This window comes from Neoarius graeffei, chromosome 22, assembly GCF_027579695.1.
Source record: "Neoarius graeffei isolate fNeoGra1 chromosome 22, fNeoGra1.pri, whole genome shotgun sequence".
Classification (NCBI taxonomy): Eukaryota; Metazoa; Chordata; class Actinopteri; order Siluriformes; family Ariidae; genus Neoarius; species Neoarius graeffei.
This window is the reverse complement of record NC_083590.1, coordinates 55515324-55533004: the sequence shown is the minus strand read 5'-3', so window position 1 is coordinate 55533004 and position 17681 is coordinate 55515324. Positions and strand designations below refer to the sequence as shown.

At 41.4% G+C, this 17681-nt stretch overlaps 1 protein-coding gene across 1 annotated transcript in view; it reads right to left on the bottom strand.

Annotated features, from left to right (window-relative positions):
* The window catches only part of ctdp1 (CTD (carboxy-terminal domain, RNA polymerase II, polypeptide A) phosphatase, subunit 1), an 86682-nt gene that overhangs the window by 48972 nt on the left and 20029 nt on the right, over positions 1 to 17681 (bottom strand). Inside the window, exons 5-7 of the mRNA XM_060904984.1 lie at positions 11174 to 11324; positions 4166 to 4256; positions 3010 to 3182 (exon numbers count right to left, since the gene is read on the bottom strand). Coding sequence (XP_060760967.1) covers positions 3010 to 3182; positions 4166 to 4256; positions 11174 to 11324 — 415 coding nt within the window. The remainder of the gene's footprint in view (positions 1 to 3009; positions 3183 to 4165; positions 4257 to 11173; positions 11325 to 17681) is intronic.

The window sequence follows — 17681 nt, the reverse complement described above, 5'->3', positions numbered from 1 at the left end:
AAATAACATTGTTCATATGCCCGTTAAGGCACAACAGCCGCAATGTTTTTAGCGGAGGGAAAATGGGTTCACAAGTGACCGAACGTCAGAATCTCTGTTCATCTTTTTGCATCATAAATACATAAATAAATGATTAAATAATACAAGCTTGTTCTGTGAATTAATTTTTAAATGAAAATGAGTCCATGAAAGGCACGGTGGTGTAGTGGTTAGCGCTGTCGCCTCACAGCAAGAAGGTCCTGGGTTCGAGCCCCGTGGCCGGCGAGGGCCTTTCTGTGCGGAGTTTGCATGTTCTCCCCGTGTCCGTGTGGGTTTCCTCCGGGTGCTCCGGTTTCCCCCACAGTCCAAAGACATGCAGGTTAGGTTAACTGGTGACTCTAAATTGACCGTAGGTGTGAATGTGAGTGTGAATGGTTGTCTGTGTCTATGTGTCAGCCCTGTGATGACCTGGCGACTTGTCCAGGGTGAACCCCGCCTTTCGCCCGTAGTCAGCTGGGATAGGCTCCAGCTTGCCTGCGACCCTGTAGAACAGGATAAAGCGGCTACAGATAATGAGATGAGATGAGTCCATGAAAACACAAGTTACTAAATATATAGCATTTATAGCCTATATACATTGTCATTTAAAAGTTAAAATAAAATGACAGATAATAATGGACGATGACGGAATTTTTACGACCCTGTCCGTCAAAATGACGGACAATGAAAAAGTCTAACGCAACCACTGCACACCGCATGTCGGGGCCGCGGATGAGTTACTCTCCCCTGATCAACGAAGTCTGCGGGGAATTTGTGGTTATTATCGGTACAAACAGCGCGAATCACAACTTAAATGAGTGCGGTTCAGTTTGACATTATTGTCAGTCCGTTAGATAAACATTTAATTTTATTAAAATCGAAAATTAATATTTAGAGCCTGTGGGCTACAAAAATAATAGTCATTAAAGTAGCCGGCTGGACTTAATTGTGTCGGCCGGCAGCCGGCGCTTGTGGAAAGCCCTGCTCGTCGGCTATCAGCTCATGTACGACTTGATTTCGTGGAATAACTTAAATACCTCGCTATGGCAAAAGCTAATATATTAAAATCAAATTCCAGTTCACTATAAACGTGATGATGTGTATGCTGCGTCATGGCACACGAGTACCGAGACACATCATGCAAGCCAAAAGGCACCAACCTGTAGTGATGGATCTGGAACAAATCTGAGCCTCTTAATTCCAGTGAAGAGAAACTGTAATGCTACAGCGTACAAGTACATTTTATACAACTGTTTGTTTCCTACTTCATGGTGAATCACATATAAAAGAACCACATATGGGTGTGATGGTCAGGGGCAGCGCTCGAAACTAACGGTGTCCCGACGTCCCGGGGACCATAAAAAATGTCATCGGGACACAAAATTATCATATCTGGGGCAATCCCGGGACAATGGAAAAAAATAGATCTAGAAAAAAAGTTCTACATTAATATTATTTACAAAGCCGTAACACATACGTAGACATTCACCTAATTTGTCAATTTTAATTTTAAAACGTTAACAGCGAAAAATACACAGCAGCTACACTTTCGATGCACCTGCATCCGTAGGCTACAGAGCAGCGCATTCTGTTCTAGAATCTTCAGCCGGTGTCCGCATTATATGGACTTGGAATGGAATTGCTAGCGCACACGCTGCGCCGACTCTTGCCAGAACAAAAATGCTGAAGTGGTTGAAGCGGACCGACCGCGGGGAAGAAACTGAAAGCCCAGACATAACGTCTCCGGGACCTTCAGGATCCAAAGTGTCATCGCCTGGTCTGCAGGCAACGCTAGCAACTGAATGAACTTAATGAACACTGTGAGACACGTTATAAAATACAACAGGAATGATGTGGATGATATTGACGGAAGATACCGTTCAACAGAATAAGTGAGTTTTCTTGGTGTCTTTCTAGTTCAGAAAGTTTAGTCAGTCAGCAGCACAACTAGGCTCGGACCTGGCACTATGCTGATGTTGCTAACATTTGCACCCGGCAGCGAAAGTTCATAAAAATGGATAACGGAAAGTTCATAAAAATGGATAACGGTAATGGTGAAAATTATAAGTTGGCCTTATAAGTGCCAACAGATATTCAAGGTATAAGTAGATGAAATGAACATAAAAGGGGTCTTATTTTCAACTAAAGTGTACTGCAGATGTAGGGAGTTGTAACATTTTCTGAATGAGCTAGTTGGCCCCTTTAAATAAACGGGTATCTATTCATACAGTGAGATCGCCAAAGTTTAATAAACTGAAAATGCAATAACTGTAATTTTGAAGTAGATGATGTATAGGACACGTGTCGCTTGTGACTTATTGTAAAAATGATATAAAGGGTTCAAAATCGCATAGTTACAAATATAATAGCAACTTCATATGATAATATTAACCACTGGTTATTTCAGAGAGGAAAAAAATGGGGACACTATTGCTTCCATTCGGGACAATACAGCACAGAATTCGGGACCACTGGGGGACACAAAGAAAAAAAGTTAATTTCAAGCCCTGGTCAGGGGTCCACATACTTTTGGCCATATAGTGCATCGAGTTTATAGTAATACACATATACAACGTACATATAAAACTACTCCTTGTTCTTTCACTGTACACAAAGTATGCATACTGCACCAACTGTGTTCAGTGCCTGAACCCCCTGGAAACCACACATGGGGATTAATTACAGTCCTCTGCTTAGCCTTTCGTCATCTTCTCGAACTGAAATGGACTTAATTGGAATTATATACGAATCTATAAAATGCTGCATGGTAAAAAGATCCCAATTAAGTACATTTCAATTCATAAAGGTTTAAAAAAAAAAATGAAATCCTCAAAACACGACAGAATATACAATTGACAACTTCATGACAAACATTAAATAAATGAATATATATTTTTTTAATTAAGTATTAATATTCAAATCCAAACCATTGAAAATGACCAATGTTCAATGGAAACAAACGTGCACATACAGTATAGTAAAGAAAATTACCTGCACTTTTTTTTGCCAGCTGGGCTTCTCGGGACCCGGGTGGGGCATTGATGTCACCCGTTCCTTTGAAGTAGACATATTTTTTCACTGTAATGAGGTTCGGAGCAAACTTCCACACATCCTCTCGATCGTCAATGATGCACACCATGGAATCGCCACATGGGAACAGATTCCTACAGGAAAGCCCAAAACAGCACAGCAGGAAGTTCATGGCTTAGGCACAGACCTGACACACCCCTGCAGTGCCAATCACAACTCTATCCACTCAGAGCAACGACATCACTTTTATCAGGAAATAACTAATACTAAAAATTAGGGCTGCACAATATATCGAAAAAGTATCGATATCGCGATATCATAGTTCGCGATACACATACCGCAAAAATTACTTAAATTTCGATAAAAGGCACATTTTTCTGTGCCATCCAATCACATTTGAATGTCAACAAGCACTGCGGGATAACTCCGCCCCCTATTGCAAAACAAGTAAAAGCCTCGTGGTGATGGCGGAAGGTGGGAGCGGTAGCAAGTGTGGTGAGACAAACTTGTGTGAGGACGAACTGGTTTCCAAAAAAAAAATGCACGTCTGCTATTTGGAAGTACTTTGGATTCAGGAGGGATGACGTACTGCAAACTCGGGTACTTTGCAAGACATGTAAAACAGTGGTGGCAGCTACCAACGACAGGGCAGAACGGCGAGTAGAGGTAAGAAAAACATTGGGGGTGTCGTGGCTCAGGTGGCTAAGGCGCCATACCATAAATCCGGGGACCCGGTTTCGATTCCGACCCGAGGTCATTTCCCGATCCCTCCCCGTCTCTCTCTCCTGCTCATTTCCTGTCCTGTCTCTACACTGTCCTATCCAATAAAGGTGAAAAAAGCCCCAAAAAAATACATTATATATTTAATTATCGTGATACATATTGATATCGAGATATTCAGTCATGTTATTGAATATCGCATATTTTTCTGATATCGTGCAGCCCTACTAAAAATCTATCTATACATATTTTTCGTGTTCACATGGCGCTCGTACAGAAATTCAGACAGGTGGGTCGACAGCGACTGCATGAGCAGTCAAAACACGCAAGAATAAACTGCAAACAAAACAATTCTGGAATTGATAAATTAGAAAAGATCACAAGCAAAGCAGACTACCTCAGATTTCCTGTCTTGGAAAACGGGTCGATGCACTCATCTCGAGACAGGATTCGATGTGAGAAAAGTTTCTTTTCGGGGTCCAAGAAGTCTTTTCAAAAAATGGAAGAAAATGAATAATTAATTATTTGGTACATTTTATTCAGTGAAACCTCCAAAGCTACTCCAATCGAGTCAAGCAGGGTTTTATTCTCATTCCTCAAATGAAACAGAATGTGAGGTTTTCCCAGAGCAACACATGACGGTTAAAAAAAAATAATAATAAGTGTCTGATAGCAGCATCACTCGATAAACCTGATCAGTGAAAACTAGGGGTGTCACGATTCACTCACTCTTCGATTCGATACGATTATCGATTATTAGTACTCGATTCGATTCTTTTCGATTCACTTTAAGTTGATAAACAAGTAAGAAATGATGTACTTTGACTAGTTTCACTTTAATTTGAAAACTGTTATACAAAGGTAAAATTTTCAGTCAACATTAACTCAAAATAATGAAATGAGCAATAAGTAGGAGAGTTATACACGGTATCATACCTAAAATTTTATCAGAAATACAGATATGATACTATGATTCTCCCCAACATGCTACATTAGACAAGCTAACCTCATTTATAAAAAGATACACACTTGTATATGACGTGTATTTGATATACAGGATGTATATTCATACATTGTTACTTTACGGAAATCTTCAATAAGTTTGGTCTTTTCATGCCAGCCTGTTGTCGACCTATAATGCACATGAAATTACACTCCTCACCTCAACATGTCCTTTACAATCATTTAAGCCACCATGGGCAATGCTGAAACCACTGCTGCAAACAGTACATCGCGCAAAACTGTCATTATTTTCTACCCTTATTAGACAGGGAGATTCTTTTGTGTAATCTGAGCTGAAGTGGGTTTTGTACTTTCGTTTTTTGGGGCGTGCGCTCTCTCTCTCTCTGCTATGCCGGTCGGTCCTCGAGAAAAGGGATAAAAGCCCGCCCACACTGAAAGCTGACTGGCTTATTTTGCTGAGTAACCCAATCAGGATGCTCTTTGTCTGGCATGCGCTACATGAACAGGCACACAGGCAGTGTTGCCACATTGGGTGGTTTTAAGTGCATTTTGGCGGGTTTTGAACATATTTTGGGATGGAAAACGTCAGCAATATCTGGCAACACTGCACACAGTCTCCCTCGCGCGCGCACATTCTAAGATGCGTGATGCAGACCTTAATGTTGCGCGCGCACGCTCTTGCTCGTTTCTATCAATATGCAGGAGACTCCCGGAAGTTCTGGGAGACTTGGGATGTAAGGTAATTCATGAATCGAAATTGAAGTATGACAAATCGAAATCGAATCGTACTGCTACCGATTCGATTTTCGATGAACCGAACCGAATCGTGACACCCTTAGTGAAAACGCAGACTAACACTTCTGAGAAAATACACTACCGTTCAAAAGTTTTGGGTCACTTTGAAATGTCCTTATTTTTGAAAGAAAAGCACTGTTCTTTTCAATGAAGATCACTTTAAACTAATCAGAAATCCACTCTATACATTGCTAATGTGGTAAATGACTATTCTAGCTGGGGGTGTCGTGGCTCAGGTGGATAAGGCGCCATACCATAAATCCGGGGACCCGGGTTCGATTCCGGCCCAAGGTCATTTCCCGATCCCTCCCCGTCTCTCTCTCCCGCTCATTTCCTGTCTCTACACTGTCCTATCCAATAAAGGTGAAAAATGCCCAAAAAAATTTCTAAAATGACTATTCTAGCTGCAAATGTCTGGTTTTTGGTGCAATATCTCCATAGGTGTATAGAGGCCCATTTCCAGCAACTCTCACTCCAGTGTTCTAATGGTACAATGTGTTTGCTCATTGCCTCAGAAGGCTAATGGATGATTAGAAAACCCTTGTACAATCATGTTAGCACAGCTGAAAACAGTTGAGCTCTTTAGAGAAGCTATAAAACTGACCTTCCTATGAGCAGATTGAGTTTCTGGAGCATCACATTTGTGGGGTCGATTAAATGCTCAAAATGGCCAGAAAAATGTCTCGACTAGATTTTCTATTCATTTTACAACTTATGGTGGGAAATAAAAGTGTGACTTTTCATGGAAAACACAAAATTGTCTGGGTGACCCCAAACTTTTGAACGGTAGTGTAAAGCCTAGGTCACAACCGGACGTACAATTTTTTTGGCCGTGCGATTTTTGGCGTTTCCCAAATCGCTGCGGTTTTTTTTGGTTCGTGGAGAAAGACATGCGTTGGCCGTAAGTTTGTCTTGCAACCTGAAAAAAACGTAAGCGCCTGTAGAGTTTGTTTGACATGATAAAGAACCTCTACGGCCGGGCTACGGCTCGAAAATCAGCACGTCACACGCGCGCCCTCTGTGCGTTTCTTGCACGTAGACCGGCCGTAGGAGCATGTACGGCCGGTTGTGACCGAGGCTTAAGAAGCAAGACATCAAAACAGAAACCTCCCATTTTTAGTTTGTGCTCCAATTCCAGTAGACTACAGCACCATTTCAATTCTGTATGCCTTCTTTAATCAATCAACCACTCAATGTTTGTGCTTTAGACTAATGCAGAGTAAACAAAGTTAGTTATCAAATAAATACCGAATAATCTGGTTAGATTAAAAAAAAACCCTAAACTAATCCCAGCAGATACTGGAATTAAACTTGAACACATTCCCAGGTCTTTCTTTTTTTTTTAATAAACAAAATGAACAGCCACCAGCAATCTGTATTCATATCATCTTAACAGTTTCACAGTTTAGGAGATTTGCACGGCTCTTTTCCACAAACGCTGTCCTGTTTCTCGAGCTGCAGTCTGATTTCAGGCTGAGATTCGACTGCCTACCCGAGATCTGACTTGCTGCCCAAGATGCAGTCAGAAACGTCTTCCCTGTAACTTGGCTAATGAGAACATTCCACCCAGACATCCTGAGGAAATGAATTCAGCGCGTGTCTGTGAGAACGGGCCGAGATGAGAGCGTAACTGATGGAAATATTTGTGTTGTGTAGTTTTGGCTCCTGAGATTTTTTTTTAAATGGGGAAATGAGACACTTCACTGAAAATAGTAACTATTACATTACAGGCATTTAGCAGACGCTCTTATCCAGAGCAACATGCAACAAGCAGTTGGGGTTCGGTGCCTTGCCCAAGGGCACTTCAGCCATTCCTGCGGGTCCAGGGAATCAAACCGGTGACCTTTTGGTCCCAAAGCTGCTTCTCTAACCTTTAGGCCATGGCTTCCACAGTTTCCAAAATGCCCCAGTGACTCAAAAAGAGGAGTCCGAGATTGCTTATTCTTACCCTTCCAAACCTTATTGACTAGCAGAGGTGGACAGTAACGAAGTACATTTACTTGAGTTCTGTACTTAAGTACACTTTGAGTATCTGTACTTTACTTTAGTTTTTTTTTTTGGAAACTTATGACTAACTTCACTACATTTCAAAAGACAAAAATATCGTACTTTTTACTCCACTACATTTCTATCAAGGTCCTTGTTACTACAACCCCGATTCCAAAAAAGTTGGGACAAAGTACAAATTGTAAATAAAAACGGAATGCAATGATGTGGAAGTTTCAAAATTCCATATTTTATTCAGAATAGAACAGAGATGACATATCAAATGTTTAAACTGAGAAAATTTATCATTTAAAGAGAAAAATTAGGTGATTTTAAATTTCATGACAACAACACATCTCAAAAAAGTTGGGACAAGGCCATGTTTCCCACTGTGAGACATCCCCTTTTCTCTTTACAACAGTCTGTAAACGTCTGGGGACTGAGGAGACAAGTTGCTCAAGTTTAGGGATAGGAATGTTAACCCATTCTTGTCTAATGTAGGATTCTAGTTGCTCAACTGTCTTAGGTCTTTTTTGTCGTATCTTCCGTTTTATGATGCGCCAAATGTTTTCTATGGGTGAAAGATCTGGACTGCAGGCTGGCCAGTTCAGTACCCGGACCCTTCTTCTACGCAGCCATGATGCTGTAATTGATGCAGTATGTGGTTTGGCATTGTCATGTTGGAAAATGCAAGGTCTTCCCTGAAAGAGACGTCGTCTGGATGGGAGCATATGTTGCTCTAGAACCTGGATATACCTTTCAGCATTGATGGGGTCTTTCCAGATGTGTAAGCTGCCCATGCCACACGCACTAATGCAACCCCATACCATCAGAGATGCAGGCTTCTGAACTGAGCGCTGATAACAACTCGGGTCGTCCTTCTCCTCTTTAGTCCGAATGACACGGCGTCCCTGATTTCCATAAAGAACTTCAAATTTTGATTCGTCTGACCACAGAACAGTTTTCCACTTCGCCACAGTCCATTTTAAATGAGCCTTGGCCCAGAGAAGACGTCTGCGCTTCTGGATCATGTTTAGATACGGCTTCTTCTTTGAACTATAGAGTTTTAGCTGGCAACGGCGGATGGCACGGTGAATTGTGTTCACAGATAATGTTCTCTGGAAATATTCCTGAGCCCATTTTGTGATTTCCAATACAGAAGCATGCCTGTATGTGATGCAGTGCCATCTAAGGGCCCGAAGATCACGGGCACCCGGTATGGTTTTCCGGCCTTGACCCTTACGCACAGAGATTCTTCCAGATTCTCTGAATCTTTTGATGATATTATGCACTGTAGATGATGATATGTTCAAACTCTTTGCAATTTTACACTGTCGAACTCCTTTCTGATATTGCTCCACTATTTGTCGGTGCAGAATTAGGGGGATTGGTGATCCTCTTCCCATCTTTACTTCTGAGAGCCGCTGCCACTCCAAGATGCTCTTTTTATACCCAGTCATGTTAATGACCTATTGCCAATTGACCTAATGAGTTGCAATTTGGTCCTCCAGCTGTTCCTTTTTTGTACCTTTAACTTTTCCAGCCTCTTATTGCCCCTGTCCCAACTTTTTTGAGATGTGTTGCTGTCATGAAATTTCAAATGAGCCAATATTTGGCATGAAATTTCAAAATGTCTCACTTTCAACATTTGATATGTTGTCTATGTTCTATTGTGAATACAATATCAGTTTTTGAGATTTGTAAATTATTGCATTCCATTTTTATTTACAATTTGTACTTTGTCCCAACTTTTTTGGAATCGGGGTTGTATGAAGCAGCTTTGAAAGTGGATGTTTTTTTTCCACAGGTGACACTGAGACAGTCTATCAGTAATCACTAGGGTCACGTCGCGTCCATAGACTGGATAAAATCAAGATCAATGATTTTTCCGCAGGATTATTTAACACGATCAGTTGATGGCAGAATGGAAGGAGGCGGTTCTTCTGGGGAACAGCTATAGCCAGAACCCATGTTTCAGTTTTCTGAACGGATTAAAGATTCATTTCGTTTTAAATGTTTGCTTTGTTTGCTGAATACGAACCACATCACAGCCTACAGAAACTCGCCATGCAACCTGCGGAAGCATACTGAGGTCTATAAACGTTTTATTCCAAGAGAAAGCTTGTAATGAAGTTGTGTGCTTTTAGAGCTAGCGATAACGTTGCAATAGCTGTACAGTCTGGTTAGTCAAATGACCTTCTATGGATTTGCCCGCCAAGTTGCCGTAGCCTTGTCCACGGCTAACGATAACACATAGCTAGTTAACTTGGACGCTGCTAGTTAGTATCTAAAAACGGAGTTACGCTACAATGCTAACTTATCTGAAGTGCTTTCAGAAATATATGTTTTAGCATAATCTTGCCAAATACACAAAATGTAGAAATCTCTCTTTTCTAGTAACATTAGGCTGATTTAAAGTTTGAAAAGAGTATGTCAGGTAGAGCTTCACTGGCTAGCTAGCTTAACGTTAAACCACCATGACGCACAGCACGTTTTCATTTTGTGAATTCACATTTCTGTCTTTGGTCACGCCGTTAGGTTTTGTAAGCATTGTGGCAATAATACAACGATGAGCTGACAGAAAATTTACTTTTAACACTTACCGTATTTTCTGGACTATAGAGCGCACCTGTATATAAGCCGCATCCGCTCTATTTAAAAAAAAAAAAAAAAGATATACAAGCCGCACCGGGCTATAAGCCGCAGATATCCATGTTGAAAAATGAGATATTTACTGCATGTACAGAACGATTTTGTACTGTAAATGTACATGTATGTACCTGAACAGATTCTTTCCGAACAGTGCCTTTTAACACGGCAGCAACTTTGCTGATTAAAACGGAACAGAACCAAGAGAAAATAACCGGTATTTATTTACCTTCATTTCTCCTGTGTTTGAAACCACAAGTCACTTTAATCATCTTCGCTGGATTTGAAAATAATTACCAGTTAGTAATTTGTCGTGCGTGTTCTATCTGCTAAAGATCTGCTAATTCTTCTTTGCATTGATTTTTCGTCTATCTTATTTTTGATTCTACTTCCGGTTAGAGCGCCCCTAGCGGTGGAAGAAAAATCCACAGAATAGCCGCATCTTTGTATAAGCCGCATGGTTCAAAACCTAGGAAAAAAGTAGCGGCTTATAGTCCAGAAAATACGGTAAGTATTTTTAAAAGCAAGTACTTCAGCGCTTTAACTGAAGTAAAAATTTGACTGGAGAACTTTCACTTGTATCGGAGTCACATCTGACCAGCGGGATCTGTACTTTGACTTAAATTATGAAGTCGGGTTCTTTGTCCACCTCTGTTGACTAGACGGCCGTCATGCCACCAAATTACAGCAGATGCATTCAGGAAATACTCCAAGCTAGAAAAGTGACACTGTTCATTAGGAGGTTCTCTAAAGGCCTAGAAAACCTGGACACCTTTCTTAAAAAGTAGGTATATATTAATACAAAGCCATGCTTGGGACATGGGGCTGTGTGAATGTATACGCGTGTGTTTATATATCTTAGAGACGGACTCATATTAATATCAAGTCTGTGTCTTGTGGTTGCCAAAAAACTATACTGCAGGCCACACGTTCAGGAAATGATAATAAATACCCAAAATCCAATTGCAGGAAGGATGGGGGGGGGGAGACGGACATAGTACAGTGTATTTACCTGCAATGGTGTGTGCATAGAGGCGACTTCCGAAAGTGAACACATGCAGTTCGTACATCTTGGAAATCTTCTCCAGAAACTCCTTGCAGTAAGGCCTGAGCCGCGTGTGCAGCATGGGCTCGCCTCTCCCCAGTTGGAAATGAAAAATTCCCTGTTGTATCACAAAAATGGAAATACGGTGATGAGAATTATAACAAGTGGCACCATTTTCAAATGGGAACAGTCAGGTATGTTTATGCACACATTAATACAAACAGCTTTCTACAAAATAGCTGTTTGGTCTAATTGAAGTGCACATCTTGGGTAAATTCAGGAGTAAGATCAATGTAATTCTCTGATTTTATATTAAATTTTGGTCAAATATCTGTCACATTCTGCATTTTGTGCAATACCAGAAAAATCGAGCCATTTGAGGCGAATTGGTCCGCCTCGGAAAAAAAACTTGGCATTTGGATTTCCCAGCAAACATTGATTTTCGTGACGTCGCGTGCGGGACGCCTCCTTCTGAATCCTACATCAGCGCTGGTTTGTTTATGAGAAAACGACCTGGTGGTTTTCTGCAAATTTCTTCAACGTTATCATGTAATTATTAAAACGGTTAACAGATGTACCGTAGGAGGGTGTAGCAACACCAATCATGATGGGATTAGTACTCATCGTTTCCCAAAAGACCGGACAATGAGAGAGAAATGGGAGCGCTTCGTGCGAGGCACCCGGAAAAACTGGCAACATGTAACAGACCACAGCATCATATGCGGGGCTCACTTTGTAAAGCCCGATGACTTTGAGAACTCATACCTGCAAACTCGTCAGAGAAAAAAAGGTGACAGTGTCCGGGGTGGGGGTGAGGGGGTGGGGATAATGGTGACGCCGAACTCAAGTAAGTGTTAAGAAATAAGAAAACAATAAAAGAACCAAAACACAAATTATATTAGACTGAAAAACATTTATTTTTTCCTTCTCTAGCCTGGACAAGGGCTTCACAAACACTCTTACGCACGCAAACACCATGGAGGGAAACTGAAAAACACTATTTTTCAGTATGTTTTGCATGAATAATGAAAATGAATGAATACTGATGCACGAGTTTTAAAGATCATAGGATGAATCGCAGCTCCCTGTGCGTCTGTTTTGCAACAATGAGACTGTTGCGCAACATTTTATGTAATCTTGCAATGTTTTACTATCAGTGCGCGATTTATCAGCTTCAATTTGCCACGCTTTGTCACTAGTATATAAACTCTGTATAGTCAGCTGCTTCAGACCACCACTGACCATGGATGCTGCTGCACCAATACCTCCTCGCCGTCGATTGGGATTGCTGAATGTCCGAGTACAACTCCAAGAACTCCAGCGAAGACGTTTGGGCGTGCTGGCATTACTTATCCGTCGTCGACTCTAACCTGACTCGTACGTGCGCTCGTACCATGGATTCGTTAATTGCACGAGCGCCGCGCGTTCAATCGTCCAATTACCAGATGATTCGCGCCACCCTATCGCACTATCTTACAACACCTGCTTTCATTGTACAACAGTTGCAAGATAGATCGCAAGATTTCATGCTTTTGCATTGCACAACGGTCGCTTTAGACGTGCAGGTTTTGCACGACTACTTTTTCATATGCGATTATTTCGGCAACAGTTAACGATCAATATGAAAATGTATCGGTCGCACGAATGTTTGGTCGCTTCTGATCGTGATCCAATTGTGAAACATGCTTTAGCAAACAAATATCTGTTGTTTTAGCTCCAAAAAGGCTGACTTGCCGTCAATTACCATCAGAGTTTCCACATTAGGTTCAGGGGTCTCTTAACAAGCGCGAACATAGATGGCAGTGTGTTTCAAGATCCTGAGGCAAAGGCTGAGATTCTGATTGGTCCAGAAAAAATGTCAATTATAAGAATTGTCCAATAATGGCCTATAACATGGCAGCAAGCCCACCCCCCCTCTCTTGACAGGCGCGAGCTCAGTTGAGATTACGATCGGCCCAGATGCCCCCCCCCAAAAAAAACTCTCCGGTTCTACATGATTCACGTGAATGACCCAATTGACAATGAAAAAGGTGACTGTCGCCAAAAAGCGACAAGTTTGCAGGTATGGAACTATTTGCAGTGGGAAATGGGCTTCAAGAAGTAACTCGATCTGAAAAAAAAAAAAAAAAAAAAAAAAAAAGACAGTTCCATCTGTCAGAATGCCCAAAGCAACACCGTCTCAATCTGTGTCAGCGTCGCCAAAGGAGCGAGCCGTGTTTGTCTCCCCTGACCGAAGGCGAAGTGTCGCATCCACCGAGGTCCTCGAAGCCGAGGACCAAGCAGAGCCGAGAAAAAGACCAAGAAAATCAGCGATTCACAAGTTGACTGTTGCCAGGGTAAGAAATAAGAGAGACTCTACTCTAAATTAGGAGTTCCTGTGTTTGTGTGGTACACGGATAATGTTATTTATTGACACACACAAAAGTAAACATGAAAGCGCTGAGTGATAACACACTTCACATGTATCGAGGGATATACGGCGTGTCAGGGCTTGAGATCTTGGGACCCGTCAGTCAAACACAGTAAACGTATCTACAACCCTGCTTAGCCGATTCCATGTGTGTAGCTTATGAAATCTCTCTCCTACCGTAGCCAGTACTCTTCTAAATGAAGAAATATATAAATACATAGTAATTAGAAAAAATATGATTTATGTAACAATAGATAGATGAGCATTGATGCATGAATCCATGGGTTTAGAAGCTCAGGCGACAATTCCATATTTCAATGCAAAATCGCTCGCTGCTCAACTTGACTGTGCACTGAACCCGTGCAGGGTCTCGCAGCCTGCTGGCGCTTCCGCACGTGACGTCACGAATCTGGCTCCAGACTCCCTTGAGATTTTTCCAGACGCGTTTTGTTATTTTATTTTTTTTTCTGCTGTAGACAGACGGCCTTGTGCAAAATTACCCTTCTGGATGAGTGTGTTAAGGGACGTACTTTCATACAGAAAACAAAACCATTAAACTGGTCCAGGATATGCACTTTAAAGTATTTTACATCATGATTATTAAATTTGTCATGTACCAACCACGAACATTGCTGAATACCACAGCGTTGGTTGGTTAAAGAGCCTTGCTAACAATCTCTGGCTATTCACACGAGCAGGTTTAGCTATATGTAACCTAACATCACATCAAACTGCATTTTATTAGAATATAAAAACCCTAGTTGGTACACTGTGACTGAAATTACACAATCAACAGTATAATTCACACCATCCATCGTTCCTTAACTCCCTGAAAGCTTCTTTGTAATTTACCAATTTCTACTTCGTTACTAAACCCAAAGCTGGAAAAAGTTTAGCGTTCTGCAAAACGCAAGAAATTATACCAACATAAACTGTGAGAACGTGAAACAAGGTGAATTAAAGCCGCTAGCGGCCTTGACGGGCCCTCGCACGTGTGGTTCCGCAACCCAGGACATTCCGCCACCCAACAGAACAGTCACATGTCATATATTCATCAAATGTTCAAAGGTGATGTGCATGTTGCAAACGCCATGACTGCTTGACGGATGAGAGATAGACAGACAAAGTCAGTGTGTGTGTGTGTGTGTGTGTGTGTGTGTGTTTCTGTGGTGTGAAAATGTGCATTTATATATGTACAAAACTATACGTGTCTCCTCCTTATCTCTATCTCACGCTGTAATCTTAAGTCATCTTAGCTTTCTTGTGTCTGCTGTGTGTGTGTGTGTGTGTGTGTGTGTACACATGCAGAGTTTTCATATGTCTGCAACAAAATGCACAATGATGGCAGGTCACTAATATTGCGTGTGTGTGTGTGTCAGAGGGAGAGAGTGTGCTCATAGATGTGTGTGCATGTGAGTGCATACCTGTGAGAGTGTGTGTGTGTGTATGCATAAATATGCACATGACTGTGTGTGTTTGCTACATGTATGAGAGTGTGAGTGTGTTGGTGGCGCTGTGTCAGGCATGTCCTAGATCAATACATCAAAGCATTGAAAATTTTTGCCACATTTCCTGCTTGGCCTGATGGTGATACTGTGCTAGGCCTGTGATTTAGACGTGTCAATATCATCAGAATCACGATATCCAATGTTTTGTAAAGTTTCAGATCAATCATCAATGAACTGAAAAATTTTTCCCCATTTCCTGCTTGGCCAGATGGTGGCGCTGTGCTAGGCATCTGAATTACACATGTGAATATCATCACAATCATAATACACAATATTTTGTAAAGTGTCAGATCAATCAGTTAAGGCATTGCCAATTTCTGGCACATTTCCTGCTTGGCCAGGTGGTGGCGCTATAACAGGCAGGCCCATTGGGTGTCAGGTTATCATAATAATCATAATATCTATTCAAGTAAGAAGTGTCCGACCATACAGTCAATGCACTGTGGCTTTCTGACACGTTTCCTGTTTATGTGGCAAGATATTAAAATCATAAAGCCATTTCAACATATTACAAGATATCAAAAATCCCTTCGCAATTTAATATCAGCAACATCTTGGCATTACGTATAACACATTTCACATGAATCTCATGAACCGTCTAGGAGGAGCATGTTAAAATTCATCATGTGTCAAAACACACATATTCAAAACCCTATTCTTTCCTTGGCCAGCTGGTGGCGCTATACCAGACAGGCATATTGGGCATCTAAATGTCATAATAATCACATTCTCTAATAACCTGAAAGGTTTCAGCCAAATCATTAAATGTATTATGACTTCATGACACATTTCCTGTTTATGTGGCGAGTATTAAAATTCATAATATTCCCATTTCAACATATCAAAATTCCCTTCGCAATTCAACATCAGCAATATCTTGGCATCGTGTTTGCCAAGTTTGACATGAATCTGATGAACCGTCTAGGAGGAGTACGTTAAAAATGACCACGTGTCCAAACGCATATAAGCCCAATTACCTCACTTCCTGTTGGGCGTGGCTAACGCAATGTATATACGAAAGCTGTTCGTCTTGGGACGAACTACATACATACCGAATTTGGTCTGCGTAGCTGAAACTATATGCCAATCCAAGGACTCCATGACATTAGGGGGCGCTATGAAGTCCCTGGGCCACGCCCGGGGCCAAACGTCTGTGGCTGAGAAGCGGTTACAGTGAGGCCACCCATTTTTTATCTTTGGGTTCACGGATTTTTTCAACATATTTTTGATGTCAGTCGAAATAAAAATAAAAATGTCCTTGTCCAATTTTTTTTTTTGCATGGCAAAATTTCAATGTCGAATTAAGATGATAAAATAATTTAAAATTCAAGAGACACACTTTAAATACATACATACACACGCACACTAATTTTATTTTATATATATTTATTTATTTATTTTGTGTGTGTTCTCTTGTGTACAAGTTTATAACACAGACTAGCATTCCAGTACTTACTTCTCTGAAGGTATGTGGTCACATGACCGTTGAGCTCTCATGAGCACATCGAAGGCTGATCCGTTCGTGCTACTTGATTCGACAGGACTTTCTGCGGCACCATCCTCTTCTAATTCCACACTCAGATACTTGCAGCCAAAATTGCCAACTAACGTCATGGCAGGCATATTCGGCATCGCGCTCGTTACATCACCGCCTTCTTTCTGAGAACCAAAGATCCTTTTGATCTTTTCATTGTTTACTTTCAACGCCTGAGAGACGAAATCGCCCACGTTTTGGTTAGTGAGACAGTGAAAAGACTTTTCTTTACCACACTTTATGCTTACGTACAGCTGAGGCGATAGCTCGGAATCCATGCTGTCAGCGTCGGCCATGGTCAGCATGAGGTTGACACTGTCGTAAAGCGGTCGTAAATATAGAAGGACTGAAAATCCGCGATCACGGAAAACGGACGGAAATCGCGGAATTATGCATCTGAAACGGAATTTATCGTCAGAAATGGAATCTACACATTCTAAGCTTGGGGACTCCCCTGCCTGAGCTACGGATGTCCAAAGTCAGGCTGGAGCCCAGGATAGAAACGAAACCTAAGCGGAGCCCCGCGGCGGGCCTCGGGGCAAATTACGTCCCGAGGCACAGGGCTGGCGCGCCGTGCCCGTGCTGGTTCTTTGGGCAGAGGGCAGAGGTCTCTGGCTGTCAAGTTTGGGGAAGCTTCTTTAAATATAAACTACATTCCGAGCACAAGAGGCTGGTGCTAGCAACATTCAAACAGCCACAATAAAAGCTATGCAGAAGCCTCCCACCACCAGATACCTGAAACAATAACTTTATATGTTAAAATGTACTTGAAATGATCTTAAACCTAGTTTTCAGTGCCAAAAAAAGCATTTGCGAAAGCATACGAGTTATTAATTGTAGCAAAACCAAAGATATAAACATCAAATAAAATATAATTTTATTGTAACATATAACAAAGTGGGCTAAATGTCACAGTTTTTAAATTTTTTTTCTAAATTAAATATCAAATTATCTGAAACGGAATTGAAACGGAATTCACTATCCTCTGAAACGGAATTTGCTGTTTTTTGAAACGGAAAATCA